Genomic DNA, 11,726 nt, shown 5'->3' on the forward strand with positions numbered 1-11,726 from the left:
TGCCGTCTTGTCCCCCCAGTAAGGTCTACCCTGCCCCAGACCTCCCTCCAGACCAGACCAAGGCCATGCTGGGCCCAGAGCCCAGGACACCCAGTGTGGGACAGAGTGGCAGGAGCCAGGAGCTCTGCCTCACATACCCGGGCTGTGGAGCTCAAGCAAGGCTGTCCCTGTCTGGTCAGGAATGGGTCTGGGGGCATGAGACTCCTGTGACCCCCCCCCCCCACTGAGCTTGTTGAAGGGCTGGACACAGGGGAGGCCCTGGGTCTGATTCTTAAAAGACAGAAAGGGGGCAGGAGAGTGTGGTGGTGTCAGGGGACCTGAGTGTGCCCCAGTCCTCACCTGCTCTGCTGCTTGTCTGTTGTGTCTATTGTTGGCGAAACAGGCGTGGCAAAGGGCTCCCCCATAATGCTGTGAGCCGCTTTGCCCTGCACCCCACACGCTGACTCCCCCTTATTCTAAGACAGTGGTGGTGGGGGAGGCCCTGTTGCCTGGGGAGGCATTCTCAGAGCCCCCTCCGCTTGAGTTTCCAGTGATTGAACAGCCCTGCATGCATTTGACCAAATATGGTGGTATCTCTCCATGAGTGACTCCTTAGTTATGTGGTGGAAACCTGCCCTGAACAGATTAATCCTGGGACATTCAGGAGGGCCCAGTGCCCACATTCCTCCCCTCCAAGGATTCCTGTAAATGGCCAAGGGTAGCCCTTGGTGAGGAGTCACATCCAGGAGTCCCACCTGGCATCTCTACTGGGTACTTGTACTCTACTTAGCTGTCTTTGGGGGGGGGGGGGCAGTCACCTGTGCTCATTCAGCATGGCCTGAGCATGTGGAAGCAGGAGGGGAGGCTCGAGGGTAGAAAGGAAAGCAGTGCTCGAGAAAGGTTTTCAGAATGGCTTGAGTTTCTGTAGTGATTCATTGTTGTACGGAGAGTTTTCCTAGTAAAACAGCCTTATCGATCACTTGCTACAGTAGCCTTCAGCTCAGCCTTTTATAGGCTTCTTGTCTTTGCTCCTTATAGGTACAGGGTCAGGAGTGCTCAGAGAGTTCCTTTCAGGGTGGGGATTGCAGTGCAAGAGATTACAGTCGGATGGGTCACTCCTTCCCGCACACTGCTCCCATTGTGCAGAGAGGGAAACTGAGACTGACATGTCTGAGACATGACAGTCTCTGGTGTCACACAGGCCCTGGAGCGGACGCCTCTTCTGCCTGAGGGGTGCTACATCCATAAGCCGGGGCTGCTGCCGGAGGTCCTCTTGGGTCTGGGCTGGCCTTTGAGAGAAGCTGAGACCGTGTAGCCAGAGATGGCAGAGTGCCCTGCCCACCATCTCAGATCTGCGGTGCCACCCAACACAAGTCCTTCTTCACTCTGGCCTCAAGTCTCCCTGCCCTGGTCGGGAGGCTGAGATGGGGGTGCCTGAGGCTGTTTTCCAGGGACCTGGGGACCAGTTCTCCCTCTCCAGACCAACATTTGCCAGCTAGGAACATTTGCTCTCCAGACCAACGGCTAGCCTGGGCCCTCTGCCTTCGCCCCCTTGCCATCCCCAAAGCAAACAAAGCTGATTGTCTCAGCTGGCTCTGTGGGTGCTGGCTGGGCGGCCAGCCTCAGGCCACAGGCGGAGGTGCCACCCGCCAGAGCCCCACCAGACACACAGGGCATTGTCCCTCAGTCAACAGCCCTGGGCACCTGGACCCTGCTCCTGGCTAGCCCCCTTCATGCAGGCCCCGCCAACTGGGGGCCCAAGGCTCCCAGCTGATGACGAGCCCACCCAGCCTCTCCCCAGCAGCCCCTGGATGAGCTATAATTGCAACGCTCTATCCTGTCACTGCCATTCTCTTGCTGCGGCATCTGGGCTCTGGCAGCAGCTGCGGGTCGGCCTTCTGGCTCTCGGGATGAACTGGCCACACAGCCTGGTACGTGGAGGCTCCCCACACCCTTCTCCTTGCTCTCAGGGCCTGAACAGTTCAAGGGTTCCTTCCCTTGATTAATGGCTGCCTCTGTTTGACTGGGAATCTACAGCGGGGAGCTCCCCTTCTGTCTTCTGCCCCAAGATGAGGAGACAACAGACAGTCTCAGTGCTGCCCACTGGAGTTCAGGCTTGAAGCGGGCTCCCCTGTGTGCTCTGAAGTCCCTTCTGGCCGGAGGCATCTGGGGAGACCCTGGCACTCTTGGGGCTCAGGTTTTTTCCAAAGCCTCCCCAGCCCTGGCCCTGGCTGTGTGGCCTGGGGCCAGTCCTTGGATCCTCTCTGGAGAAGCAGGAGCTTCTCCAGGAGAGAACTGAGGAGCAGCTCAGTGAGAAGGCCTGTTGCTAGGGTGAGGATTTTCTTTATTTTAATAAACTTTATTCTTGATTGATTTCTGGGCCACATCCAGCGGCGCTCAGGGGTTACTCCTGGCTCTGCACTCAGAAATTGCCCCTGGCAGGTTGGGGACCAAATAGGATGCTGGGAATTGAACTGGTTCCCTCCTGGGTTGGCTGCATGCAAGGTAAGTGCCCTACCACTGTGCTCTCTCTCTGGCCCCAGGGTGAGGATTTTCTGCCCACAATGAGGGCCTGACATTTAGCGCTTTGACTCTGGGTTGGATTTTGTGCCCAGAAACAGCTGTCAGGAGGCCTGTGCTGAAATTTGCTTCCAAGTTCTATCTAGACTTGCTGGATGCATAAAAAATCCAGGGGCGAAACTTGGAGGCTATGGGGTGGGTGGGGAATACTGGGCAGGTAGGGCACAGGCTGGGTGACAGGTGCAGGCTCCTTCCAGGTGGGCCAGCTACTCTGTGACCCCAGTAGACAGCAGGGAGTAAGAGGATGGATAGGAGGAAGATGGTGTGTGTGTGTGTGTGTGTGTGTGTGTGTGTGTGTGTGTGTGTGTGTGTGTGTGTATGTGTGTTCCACCAGAAATGCATGTCCCAACCTATCTGGCCTCCCTCTTCTCTTCCTTCTCTCCACTCATTAAATTGCAACCTCAGCCTCTCCTTTCAGCAAAGCACCTTCTCTGATTAACATCTCTTCACTCTCCCCTTCCTGGCAACCTTTTGGACTTCTGTCCATACCTGTCTCCCTCCAGCCTTCAGCATCCCCCACTCCCAGCTGCTAAGGCTCTGTGGGACCACCTGGGGGCTATCCCCAGTCTCCTTCCAGATTACACTGTGGCAGGGCAGGGAGAATGGGATCCTCTTGGTAGACCTGTTCTTGGGGAGAACACAGAGAACCCTCTGTAGGGCTGTACTCAGGAGGTGCAGAGCCCCACCGAGCCTGCGGGTGGTGTTCATATTAATGAGTGGACTAGAGTGGAGGAGCTGGTGTGAACTGCTGTGTCCACTCCACTGCTTAGCAGCCATGGATGTGAAGGGGAGCAGTGATCCTAGGGAGCTCTACCCAGCAGGTGAGGGTCAGCAGCACTACAGCTGTCCTGGTGGGGAATTGTGGGGCAGGAGCCAAGGCTGTGCAGGCCTGTGCCAATATGCATGGGTACTTGCTGGGACTAGCCCAGGGCATGGCTGGAGAGGGCCTCATAGTCCTTCCCCCGCCCTCCCCCCGGAGAGCCCAGGCTCCACGTCCCTGACCTGTGGTCTTCTCCCCAGCTGCTCCTTCTCACTGTGCCCATCTTCCTGGGGCTTGGCCAGCCCAGGAGCCCTAAAGGTAAGAAGAAGGGGCACAGACGGCCGGGGGCGGTGCCGCTGGACCTGGTGTTGCGGGCCAAGCCCTATGCCCGCATGGAAGAGTACGAGAGGAACCTCGGGGAGATGGTGGCCCAGCTGCGGAACAGTTCTGAGCCAGCCCAGCGGAAGTGCAAGGTCAACCTGCAACTGTGGCTGTCCAACAAGAGGAGCCTGTCGCCCTGGGGCTACAGGTGGGCCTTGTGGGCAGCAGTGGGCAAGCTGAGCTGCATGATGGGGTGGGTGCTCACCTAGCCCACTTGCCTGGTCCTTCTAATAGTTCAGACCTGAGATTTCAGGGCCTACAGGCTGTATGGCTTTGGGCAAGTTGCTTACCTTCTCTGAGCTCCGGTTCCTAAACTAAACAGCAGTGACAGTAGTATCTCCATGGAGTTCCCCTATCCATGCAGCATATCATGGCTCCAGTTCTCTCCATTTGGGCGAATGGGCCCATAACCCCTACACTTTCCCAGTCCTGGGATCCTGGAACACATACCTTTGTCCCAGCACTCCCAAGCGGAAAAGGGGTGACTGCATCCCCACCTCTCTTGTGCCCCATAGCCTCCTAGTTCCCAGGATCATCTCAGGATGCTCTCCCAACCAATCAACATCTCAGCAGAGAGCAAAACTGTGTCTCCCCACCAGGGATAGGGAGCACCATGGCCCCTTAGAGATGGGCCTTGCCCATCTGCACCACCCCCTTTCTGCCACACACAGAAGGGCCACACGGGGATGTTTTAGCTGAGCATGAAGACATCAATGGATCAGGAAGGTTCCTGTTCACAAACCCACACCGAGTTCTAGCCACGTTCAAGAGAACTTTTCAAAACCACCTCAGACCCAGTACAGCAATATTAGCTTCATGTGGCTGCTGAGCTGTGAAACACAGCCACTTGATGAATTTAAAATAGAAATAGTGGGGCCAGAGCTATAGTTCAAAGGGTAAAGTGCTCGCCTTGCACATGGCTAACCCAGGCTCGACCCTGGCATTTCATATGGTCCCCTGAGCCCGGAAGCAATCTTTGAACCAGAGTCAGGAGTCTGAGCTCTGAGCACAGTTGGGCATTACCCCAACTCAAAAACAAAACAAAACACCCCTAAAAAAAGTAAATAGTCTGATTTGTGGGTTTGTGTCTGGGATGTGGCTTGTGGAGAGGTCTAAAAGCTAGGCCTCTCACTTTATGGCCCTTGGTTATCAGGGACGTCTTATGAAAACATAGGCTCTGGTTAGGGAATGTGGGCAGAGGGGGAGATGCTGCATTGCACCCTCTCCTCTCACGTGAGGCTGCCACGTAAGTCCCACAAGTCATGGCCACCCTCCAACTTAGAAGACGAAGGAAACTGAGGTTCCATGCAGGCCTGGTCACCACGCTGGTCTGGTCTGCCTGGTCTCTCCACAGTTGGAAAGGCTCCATGTGAGCCGCATCAGGGACTGACTGACCTTGAGGTCAGCCTTGCCCATAGGGTGGGGGGTGTGAAAGTATTTGGTAAATGAAGAGACAAGATCCTGGGATCTTGACTCTTCCTTCCTTCCAGCAGCAGCAGGCACCACTGTGCTCATAGATGATGTTTTATTTTTTTGGATGTCTGGATTGTTTGCCAAGACAGGGGCAAGGAGCAGGGCTGGGTGTACTGGAGGAGTTCTAGGCTCCTCTGAGTTCCCACAGACAAACTAAACCTAGGGGGTCGGGGGCATCTTCCTGGAAGAGAGAAGGAAACTGGTGACACTGAACACAACTAGCCTTGGGGAAGTAACTTACTTTTCAAGAGACCTTCCGTTTTCTCAGCTGGAACATGCACTTCTATCCTTAGCATCAACGTCTCGCTGTGGGAGTGAGACCTGGGTAAGAGGCAGAGGTGGTCTGGGATGGTAACTCAAAGGGCACTCAACACCCACAGGGCCTGGGCACAATCCGGCAGAGCACTGCAGGGTATTGCGTCCCCCTCGCGTGCTCCTGGAAGAGGCAGGATGTAGGGATGTGGGCACCTTCAGTTGGGCTCCATCTTGACCACCATCTCTGTCCGTGCTCTCTCCTTGCACAGTATCAACCACGACCCCAGCCGGATTCCTGCAGACCTGCCAGAGGCGCAGTGCCTATGCCTGGGCTGCGTGAACCCCTTCACCATGCAGGAGGACCGCAGCATGGTGAGCGTGCCTGTGTTCAGCCAGGTGCCTGTGCGCCGCCGCCTCTGCCCACTGCCACCTCGCTCGGGACCCTGCCGGCAGCGCACAGTCATGGAGACCATTGCCGTGGGCTGTACCTGCATATTCTGAAAGCCAGTCCCTGGGCTGCCCCCCAAGATCCCCATGCCAAAGCCAATGCCAAGTAAAAGCTACTTTGTGTAAGGCAAAAACCTTCGGGTTTGCTCCTCGTGGCTCAGAAGCCCAAAGTAGCACAAGTGGGCTGTGCTCCTTAAGGTCGATTTCAGATCAATACCTGAGAACTTTCTGACACCTGGTTTCTCTAACACTCAAGCACACTATGAAAAGGTGAAGTATGCCGCTTTCGCATCTGCCAGGAGAGCAGTCACATACTTTCTTTTGTGTTTAAAAGCTCTATTTTATTTCAGCCATGGTAGAGAACTTGGTGCATACTTGTATGAAGAATTAAGTCTTCCCATTGATGTCAAGCATTGATGCAAAGGATTGCTGGCCCTTGGTAGGCACCTGACATGCGGTGCTATCTCTTTGGCTCTGATTGCTGGCTATTGGGAGTGGAGCATCTCTCTCTGTACCCCCTACCTCCACCCTAATAGTGACCTGGAGCATAGTGGAGAGGGCTCCAGCCTCACTTATAGCACCTGAACTAGAAGGTCCCTTTCAACTCTGGGGTTCTTACAGGTCAGATCAAGAGCCATAGGCTGTCCAAATACAGGGGTTTTAATGGGTCAGGGAGCCCTGAACTATTTGGACAAACACTCCAGAGAGAACATCAAAGGTAATTCCTTCATGCTGCAACATCCACCAACAGGATCTGGTAAGGTGAATCACGCATCTCACCAGGTATGAATCACACAGTACCTGGCTCTAGCTTGTCTCAGAATGGGCCTAGCCCAGGAAGCCCAGGTAGAACCACATCTGAGGCTATGATTCAGTAGGTTCCGGTGGGTCTGAGACTTGACATTTCCCATTTGGCTAAAGCAGTGGGTTTTGGTGATGCCAAGGCTGCTGGTTTGGGGACCCCACTTTCTATCATGTCAATTTGCTGTTCAAAAAAAAAAGAGATGGTAGATGGAGAGATTATGTGTGGGATAAGGTGCTTGCCTGGCATGAGCTGATGCAGATTTGATCCTCAGCACTCTGTGGTTCCCTGACCACTACAAGTGATCCCTAAGCACAGAGCAATAAACCATGAGGTTCAATCCTCTCTCCCTGAACAAAACAGCAGTGCTAAGGGCCAGGGATCTTGGTCAGCTCTTTAGCATTAACCCCCACCAAAAAAATCCGCAACCCCAAAACAAGTCATCTTTGACTCCTGAACCTGGATTTTGCCTCCCCCTCTTGAGCACACACATTAGCCCCTTGCAATTCGATCTTCCCCTGCCAGCAAATCCTAAATCAGCTGTTCTGGGGTCTAAAAATATCTTCCCTCACCCAAGACAGCTGAGGAGCTCAGGCTGCTTTGTGAGGGTAAGAATAGTAGCACTTTAGAGTTGATTTCAAGCAAAGACCAAGCAGAGAAACACTAGACTTGGTTGCGATGACTTCAGTGTTTGAAGCTGCTTCATCTCTGAATGTTTTAAGGGGCTAATTCATGAAAGGGCAATAGTTAGGTATGTGCCTGTCTGGACTGGTGAGTATCTTCCCTTTTTTGGTATTGTTCTAGAGTGGATACTGGATAAATTTACCCCAGGATCTTCAGCCTTGTTCCAGACACATGGAAAACAGACTTCATGTGCCAGCCCACACCAATGCGTCTTCTCCTCCCCAGGGTTGGCCTTTTTTTTAAGTTCCCCCAGCTCCCACTCCGATCTCCACATTGTAAGAAGCACTCAAGTCCGTCATGACCTCTGAGGTCTTTAGTGGGGAAATCACACAGAAATGAGCCAAGGGTCTTTCTTACTCCAAGTTCTGGGGACCCTCTGAGATGGCATAGGGAAGGAATGGGCTGTTCTGCTTTGCTCAGGCACACACACGTGCTGGGCAAATGTGGGGGCTGTTAGATGGAGGGCAGGCTCCCTTTTGCAGGTTTCAGTTTTGTCCTCTGTGAAAATGGAAGCTGGATCTGAGGAGCACCACGGTCTTTCCCAGCTCCAGCATTTGGCAGCTTTCAAATGGCAGGTCCCTGGGGGTAAAGGCAGCATTGCGGAGTGTGGGATCTCTATGGAGCTGGCACGCATTGTGACCTTGGCTTGTGCTCCTAGTCTGTGTCCTGTCTTCCCACTTTTTTTTTTTTCCGGTTTTTAGGTCATACCCGGCAGTGCTCAGGGGTTAGTCCTGGCTCTATGCTCAGAAATTGCTCCTGGCAGGCCCGGGGAACCATATGGGATGCCGGGATTCGAACCACCGTCCTTCTGCATGCAAGGCAAAGGCCCTACTTCCATGCTATCTCTTTGGGCCCGTCTTCCACCCACTTCAGGAGAATAAAGGGTGCTCCTGTCCCCTTTAGTGCTACATCTCTTACCCCTAGCACAGAGCCTGGGAGAAGTGCAGGGCTCTGAGTGACAGCATGCAGAGGCCTCTGGTGAGCCCACAGGTCCCACTAGTAGTTCCTCAAAGATGGGTCACCAGCCTCTCTTCACTTCCAAAATTCCTGAAATTATCCCTGGTTACCCTTGAACACTGAATCCTTCCCTTCACTGTTGTGATGACAGGGGTCACACACTCACCTGGTACTCTCTGGGGTCCCCTCTCCTTTAGTACACGTCTGTACTTGCTGTGGTTGGTCAAGCACACTGGCTTGCATCAATGTTATTATAGGCTCACCCTACTGCAGTGGGGCAGGGACTTGCTTCTGCACTGAGGATCACAGATGGCAGAACTATGGGGATCCATCAAACCTGAGCATTACACTGGCAAGATGGTTATTCAGACCCAGGGCTTCTCAGTCTTTGTTTTTCACTCAAGAAATGAGCCCCACAATCTAAGAAGTTAGATCTAAACCAGTGAGGCACTGAGATGCAATAGCACCCACACTTCATCTGTATTAGCTGGTCTCTTGAGATTTGGAGTCTTTGCAAAAGTGTGCTCTTCTCAAGGACTGAGAGCCTGTGGGGACTTCTGTCTTGGCAGAAGGACCTGGGCAAACTCTTCTACTTCCTTTGGGGAGAGCTGGCTGGACACCAGACCAGGCTGCACAGGTCTGAGCTTGGGGGAACAGACAGAGGGAGCACGTTAAATTCTAGGCTTTGTGCTGTTCAGGCCTGGGGAATGGGGTGTCGGGAGGCTGGACAGAGACAGGGCTGCCCGGGATCACATTTCTGTGCCAACATCTTCCTTCAGAACCAGGCCCTGTTCCTTTGGCCTAATGTCACCTCTTCTCACTGCCCAGATTGTAGGAAAATGGCTGCTTGCATGGGGTCTCTACTAGGGTTAGGAGGGAGGCGCACCCAGTCCCTGTGGGGGCAGCCTTGTGCTTTTCTTCACTGTCCTTCCATTTCTGTCTCAAGTTTTGCACTTCTGCTTCAGGGCAGGCCCTGATGATTCTATCCTGGGGATGCTGGCACACACCTGGGATGTGAGTAGTTTCAGGTGAGGGGTGGAGGCGAGGGGATTTTTCTTTGTTCCCTTAGCGAGGTAGATTTCTTAGGAGGGCACTATAGAGGGATTTCTGAGTGATTTTTCCCCCTGAAAGATTAGGTTGGGCACCTCATTTTGTCCTTGTGCTCTAATTCATCTATTGCAGTGCCTGGGCAGCCGAGCAGCCTCATTATTTCTCTGAAATCAACAAACCATGTCCCCACTCTGCCCACCCAGCACCTTCCAGGCACCCTCGTATCATATACAGCTCAGTAGCCAACCTGGGTCTCTCCTCCCCGAAGAGCTCTTCACCCCTTGATGACATCTCTAAAGTTTGAATGACTGCACTGAAGTCTGCTTTGGGCTCATCAAGGGCCTGAGGAGCCTCTCTATGGGCTTTTGGGTCCCACTAAGGCACCTGGGGACTTATTCCTGACCCTGTGCTCAGGGATCACTCCTAGTCTAGTGGGGCTCGTGAACCATATGGGGTGCTATCGAACACACGTCGGTCATGAGCAAGGCAAACACCCTACCCACTGTCCCCTCTCCAGCCTTCCTCACTCGGAGCCTGCCTCTCTCCTCACAGAGCTGGCTGGGTCCTTCGGGAGATCCATATCTGTTGCTTGTTAGTGTTTTCTCCCAATACCACATGCAGTGTGGTGTCAACTTAACCTTGGTGAGAATTTAACTTTAACGTATGGTAAGACATATTCCTAAGTCTCAAGTTAACTTCTGCATTCAATTCCAATATCTCCTCCTTCCTTTCCTCTGCTGAGGCCAACCTATCTGGGACTAGAGAAGCACTTCCTGTTTCCTCTAGCCTGGTCTGTCTCCCCCTTTCCACTGGGTATCAGGAAGCTCAGGTCAACATGCAATGTTGACCTAAAGATTTGCTAATTTGGGCCTAATTTGGGCCCGGAGAGATAGCACAGTGGTGTTTGCTTTGCAAGCAGCTAATCCAGGACCAAAGGTGGTTGGTTCGAATCTCGGTGTCCTATATGGTCACCCGTGCCTGTCAGGAGCTCTTTCTGAGCGGACAGCCAGGAGTAAGCCCTGAGCACCGCAGGGTGTAGCCTAAAAACCAAAAAAAAAAAAAAAAAAAAAAAAAAAGATTTGCTAATTTGCTATTAGCCTGTCATCTTCCCTTCTGCTCACCTGACAGTAACTATCCAGATATAAGTCTCACTGTAAGTTGTTGAGAACTGTGCTGAGAGTAGAAACCCCAACAAACTAGCAGGTTCAGAGGTCTCTGCCTTGCATTAACTTCCAAGGTTTCCAAGTTAGTAAAGCAAGCTGGGGCTGGAGAGACAGTACAGGCAAAAAGGCCTTTTATCCCATGACCCTGGTTTGAATCCCTGCCACCACTAATGAGCAGGGCCAGGAGCAGCCCCTGAGCACTGCTGCACACGACCCTCAAATAAAAAACTAAAATAAATTTGAAAAATAAAAAAAATAAAAAAAAAAAAAGGCAAACCAGAGCAGTTTGAAAAGACAGATTTTTATTTCTTCTTAAAAAAAAATAAATAAAAATAAAATAAAATGAACACTGGTTTGTGTTCCCTTTTTCTTCCTTTCGCCTTCAGGAAAAAGCATAAGTTGCAAAGGATCCTTAAGAAAAGGCATAGAGAGGGTCACCCTGAGGGTGTGCTCTGTCATGAGGGGTCCGAGGCCGGGTGGGCACATGCAGGCTGCCCACTGCCAGCTGGGAAAAGTGAGCCACTTGGTGAGGAAAGGTATTCAGCTCTCAGGAGTCCTCACAGTTCAGTCTTGACTTTGTGTATCAAGTCCTTCTGGTCGATCTTGTCCAGATCCTGGTACCAGCGGTTGAAAGACAGCAGAGCCACGTTCTTGGCTGCTACAGCCATTACCTCCACAGAGCTGGCTGCCCACTCCAGTGCATTGAGGTAGAAGAGTTGGTCATGGAGCTGGAAGCGTGGGATGGAGGGGTAGGCACCATAGCGGGGATAGGCCAGCCACTCAGTCGTTTGCACCGAGTAATAGGAACGAAAGAGGGTCTTCAGCTGGGTCCGTGAGAGGGGCATGGGGGATTGGACACGCCACACGCCGGCCTCCTGTGGCTGTTTGCGCCGGAAGCTGGCCGACACATTGACAGGACAGATGTTGTCCAGCACACAGAAGAAGTTAGGGAAGTCTGTGGTAAGGATGCTGGCGAAAGGGAAGAGTTTAGGGTCGGGAAAACCGAAGTAGGAAGAGTTGAGGTAGCCATGCACCAGGGAGACGACAGTGGGCTGGAAGGGGCCCTGGACAATGTGCACAGGTGGGTGGAAGCCGTGGAAGGAGAGGGCGCTGCTGCCGTTGGCCAGGACCAGGGGTGTGGCGATGACCACTATGTCATACACATCGGAGCCTCTGCCCTCCTCACTCTCATACT

At 53.1% G+C, this 11,726-nt stretch overlaps 2 protein-coding genes across 2 annotated transcripts in view; one reads left to right on the forward strand and one right to left on the reverse strand.

The window, feature by feature from the left end:
- Positions 1-1,666: 1,666 nt before the first annotated feature.
- On the forward strand, positions 1,667-6,009 carry IL17B (interleukin 17B). Its single transcript, XM_049785224.1, has 3 exons — positions 1,667-1,910; positions 3,580-3,848; positions 5,698-6,009. The coding sequence occupies exons 1-3, from the start codon at positions 1,713-1,715 to the stop codon at positions 5,927-5,929; spliced, it is 699 nt and encodes a 232-aa protein (XP_049641181.1). The 5' UTR covers positions 1,667-1,712; the 3' UTR covers positions 5,930-6,009.
- A 4,803-nt stretch (positions 6,010-10,812) lies between these two features.
- PCYOX1L (prenylcysteine oxidase 1 like) overlaps positions 10,813-11,726 on the reverse strand; it is an 11,021-nt gene continuing 10,107 nt past the window's right edge. The window contains exon 6 of the mRNA XM_049785183.1: positions 10,813-11,726. This exon is cut by the window's right edge and continues 24 nt beyond it. Coding sequence (XP_049641140.1) covers positions 11,089-11,726 — 638 coding nt within the window. The 3' untranslated portion in view covers positions 10,813-11,088.

This window comes from Suncus etruscus, chromosome 12 (genome assembly GCF_024139225.1).
Source record: "Suncus etruscus isolate mSunEtr1 chromosome 12, mSunEtr1.pri.cur, whole genome shotgun sequence".
NCBI classification, from domain to species: domain Eukaryota; kingdom Metazoa; phylum Chordata; class Mammalia; order Eulipotyphla; family Soricidae; genus Suncus; species Suncus etruscus.

Bases quoted from the DNA above. Each gene is read 5' to 3' on its own strand.
- IL17B (XM_049785224.1), top strand. From the start codon at position 1,713: ATGCAGGCCCCGCCAACTGGGGGCCCAAGGCTCCCAGCTGATGACGAG. The intron at 1,911-3,579 runs GTACGTGGAGGC...TCTTCTCCCCAG, and splicing joins TGAACTGGCCACACAGCCTG to CTGCTCCTTCTCACTGTGCC. The intron at 3,849-5,697 runs GTGGGCCTTGTG...CTCCTTGCACAG, and splicing joins CTGTCGCCCTGGGGCTACAG to TATCAACCACGACCCCAGCC.